The sequence below is a fragment of the Danio aesculapii genome, chromosome 1 (assembly GCF_903798145.1).
Source record: "Danio aesculapii chromosome 1, fDanAes4.1, whole genome shotgun sequence".
NCBI classification, from domain to species: Eukaryota; Metazoa; Chordata; class Actinopteri; order Cypriniformes; family Danionidae; genus Danio; species Danio aesculapii.
Window position 1 is genome coordinate 28,785,102 of NC_079435.1, and position 3,570 is coordinate 28,788,671.

The 3,570-nt window shown below is 41.0% G+C and overlaps 1 protein-coding gene across 1 annotated transcript; it reads right to left on the minus strand.

The window, feature by feature from the left end:
• Window positions 1-363: 363 nt before the first annotated feature.
• inab (internexin neuronal intermediate filament protein, alpha b) lies at window positions 364-3,570 on the minus strand. Its single transcript, XM_056458339.1, has 3 exons — window positions 2,437-3,570; window positions 1,235-1,359; window positions 364-1,054 (listed from the first exon to the last, which is right to left on the minus strand). The coding sequence occupies exons 1-3, from the start codon at window positions 3,472-3,474 to the stop codon at window positions 799-801; spliced, it is 1,419 nt and encodes a 472-aa protein (XP_056314314.1). The 5' UTR covers window positions 3,475-3,570; the 3' UTR covers window positions 364-798.

Consider the following 3,570-nt stretch of genomic DNA (forward strand, 5'->3'; position numbering starts at 1 on the left):
GCTTGATTTAAGTATTTCCAACCTGACCTCATGAGGAAACGTAAGTATTTTACGTTTTGTCAGTTTAGTGGCTAATTTGTACGAATTCGTATGAGTTGAGTCATACGAAAATGTACGATTTTAAAAAGGAGGCGTGGCACCTAAACCCACCCCTAACCCCAAATGTCATTGGGTGATGAGCAAATCATACTAAATTGTACGAATTAGATCGTACGAGTTCATATGAATTAGCCACTAAATCAAAAAGTTACGAATTGCCATGAGATTGCGTTAGTATTTCTAGATATTTCGACAAGAAACAAGACTAAACATATAGGTATTTTATATATATATATATATATATATATATTATTTTATGTTTTGCAGTGAATAATGACTTTGTTGTTGCTTACAGCTTACATTGTGACACAAACAGTATTATTGCAAGTCAATTTTGTGCTGGATTTTGGAAAGATTGCAGTACAAAAAGTTACCTTCACATTTATATATTTCCTTAACAATGTGCCAAGAGAAGCCCATTATAGTGCAGATAAACAGTGTTGATATGATTCCGAGAGCACCTGGAAATAGATTATGTGCATCCAAGACTGTGACACCTGGGGTGCACTGAGTTGCAAGTGATTTGCTACAATGGGACTGCTGCCCTGTGACTGAGTGGGAGGTTTATTGAGTAGAGAATAAACTAAAACACCTAGATTCCTCTCTGAGACCCCCTTTTGTGGAGAGAGATTGCTTGGAGAAAGGAAAGGGGTAATGGAGAAGGCAGAGGGAGAAGAGGATTAATAAGGGGTGAGAATTTTAGTTTTTCTGGTTGGTGGAATTCACATCTCCGGAGTCGATCTTGTCATTCTTCTTGGAGTCGTCAGACTGGGAGGAGCCTTTGCCGGGTTTGCCGCTCTGCTGATGTTTGTCGTCATCATCCTTGACCTCCTTCTTTGCGCTCATGCTGGTGCTGCTGTACAGGCGGGACTGATAGCTGTAGCTGGACATTGAGGCAGGGGTGGGGTAGGTGATGCCTGTGCTGATACGCGTCTCCTCCCCTTCCAACAGCTTCCTGAGATGGACAATAACATAGACGGTAAACAAAGAGAAGGCGGTGGGGGAGAAGGTATTATAGTGAATGGTGCAAGTCAATAAGAGCAATACTGATTTTCATTTAGGTCACAGGTGTTACATCATAAACATTTTTTTACAGCGAACACCTTATATTTCAATAACAATAATGGTTTATTACCTGTAAGCAGCTATTTCAATGTCAAGCGCCATCTTGACATTCAGCAAGTCTTGATACTCCCTAAGATGACGGGCCATCTCACTCTTAGTGGTCCTCAGATCATTCTCCAGCTCTCCAATGGAATCCTAATTGATGTGATAGATGATGTGATAATTATAATTAAAGCTGCTGCATTTAAATTTACATATTTGGTTGGATGATGAAGATATTTAAATTAATGTTTGAATAACACATTTTCCAAAGGATTTTTGCAGCAATAAAAAAGAGGGATTGTTTTAAGTTCCCAAAAAAACATGAACATTTCTTTCTTCTCTCTCTCTCTCTCTCTCTCTCTCTCTCTCTCTCTCTCTCTCTCTCTCTCTCTCTCTCTATTTATATTTTATTCATAAATATTTAAATAATCCAAAAAATATATACTTTAAAAAGATATATACTTTTCCACAATAAAAACCCTTTTTGTGCAGTGATTTTTTTTAAATGTTTAAGTCCTTTGTATAACTTATCAATAAAGAAGCTTTAATTTAAGACAATACATGCAAGAAAGAAAGAAATAATAATAATCTACCTTTACTTTATTTCATTTGTTTACTTGAATGTTTTTTGTTTGTTTATTTATTTATTCATTTTAACAACACTTTTTATAAATATTTTATAACTGTTTTATTTAGGAAAGGTTAGGTTGGGACAACATTTCACAAAATATCCATGAAGAAACATAAAGTAACTGTTCTCACATTGAAAAAAAAAAGAAAATCTGTAAGCAAAGGGGCAGGATGCATAGTATTTAGTATCAGGGAATTTCCTGTTTTTATTTAGTGATTTACTTCTTTTTAATTTTGCATTAAATTTGGATTCTGTTTTAGGGTTAACATGTCTGCAGAATTAATGGTTGAATTAATTAATGTATCTTTTTTTAAACTTATTTTCAGTTTGAAGAAGATTAGTTTTAGCACCATGGACAGAGAAGCAGTAACATTCACAGTCAGTGCGGTCACGCCCATTTCACAGACACCTTTTGTCTGCTGTCTGAATAACTGGAGCGCAAGGATCTACTGAATGATATAACCGGTGATACAATTATATCGAATGCTTGTTTTAAGAAAACATTTCCCTATTTTTAACCAAAGAAACAAAACAGTGAAATACAACTCTACTGACATGACATCATCCTTCAACTCTGTTGAACAACTGGAAAAACCAACCTGGTAGCCCATGACCTCGGCGTTGTGCCTGTCCTCCATCTCATGAATCTGCCTTTCAAGAGATTCATTTGTGCCCTTCAGACTCTCGATCTCGATGGTCTTGGACTGCAGCTGCCTCCTGAACTCGTTGAGCTCTTCCCTGCTAGCGCGAATGAACTCGTTGCTCTTGTTGGCCTGTTCGCTGAGATCGGCGAACTTGGACTTGTACCATTCTTCAGCCGACTGCAAGTTCTTGCTCGCCATTGCTTCATATTGGCCGCGAATATCCTTTAGGGCGGAGGTAAGGTCGGGTTTGGCCACTTCCATCTCCACGGACACCTGGCTAGCCTGGATCATGTTCATGAGCTCGGCCACCTCCTCCTCGTGCACCTTCCTCAAAAAGTTGATTTCATCCAGAAGAGATTCGACCTTTTTCTCTAGGTCTAGACGCACCATGGAGGCGTTGTCCACGTCCTTCTTGAAAGCTCTCAGGGTTTGCTCGGCCTCCTCGCGCATTCTCATCTCTTCCTCAAACTTCTCGTGAAGTTTCTGTAGGTCTTCCTCGATACTGTCGCGCTCGAACATCATCTGATTCTTCTCGGCGTTGAGTTCCTCGAGTTGGGAGCGCAGCTCACGGATCTCCTGCTGGTAAAGTTCGGCGAGACGGGACGGTTCTGTTTGGCGCTGTCGAAGAGTCACGAGTTCGGTTTCCAGCACTTTGTTGTGCTGCTCCAGATTGCGAACTTTCTCAATGAACATCGCGAAACGGTCGTTGAGCCCTTGCATCTGCTCCTTCTCATTAGTGCGGATGATTTTAAACTCATTGTTAAGCACGGTGCTCTGGGTAAAGTCGAAGCTGTCCAGAGTCAGAGAAGAAGCCGGGAAGCCAGATCGGGTGGAGCGCTTGTAGGAGCTTGGGATGTTGGGGCGGTTCACAGACTGGGATTTAAACCCGCTCCGGGAGCTGCTCAACCGGGATGGAGAGGCTGAGAAGCGGGTGGAATCCCCGAAGATCTTCCGGTAGGAAGAGGCAGAGTAGATGTCGGATCCGTAGCTCATCTTGGCGTTTGACGATAAGGAGCTGAACTCCGGCGGCGACTCCTTTTATAGCAGGACCGTCCCAATCAATAATTTACCCACGCTTCTCCTCGCAAT

Bases quoted from the DNA above. Each gene is read 5' to 3' on its own strand.
- inab (XM_056458339.1), bottom strand. From the start codon at position 3,474: ATGAGCTACGGATCCGACATCTACTCTGCCTCTTCCTACCGGAAGATC. The intron at 1,360-2,436 runs GTTGGTTTTTCC...CACATCAATTAG, and splicing joins CCGAGGTCATGGGCTACCAG to GATTCCATTGGAGAGCTGGA. The intron at 1,055-1,234 runs GTAATAAACCAT...TGTCCATCTCAG, and splicing joins ATTGAAATAGCTGCTTACAG to GAAGCTGTTGGAAGGGGAGG.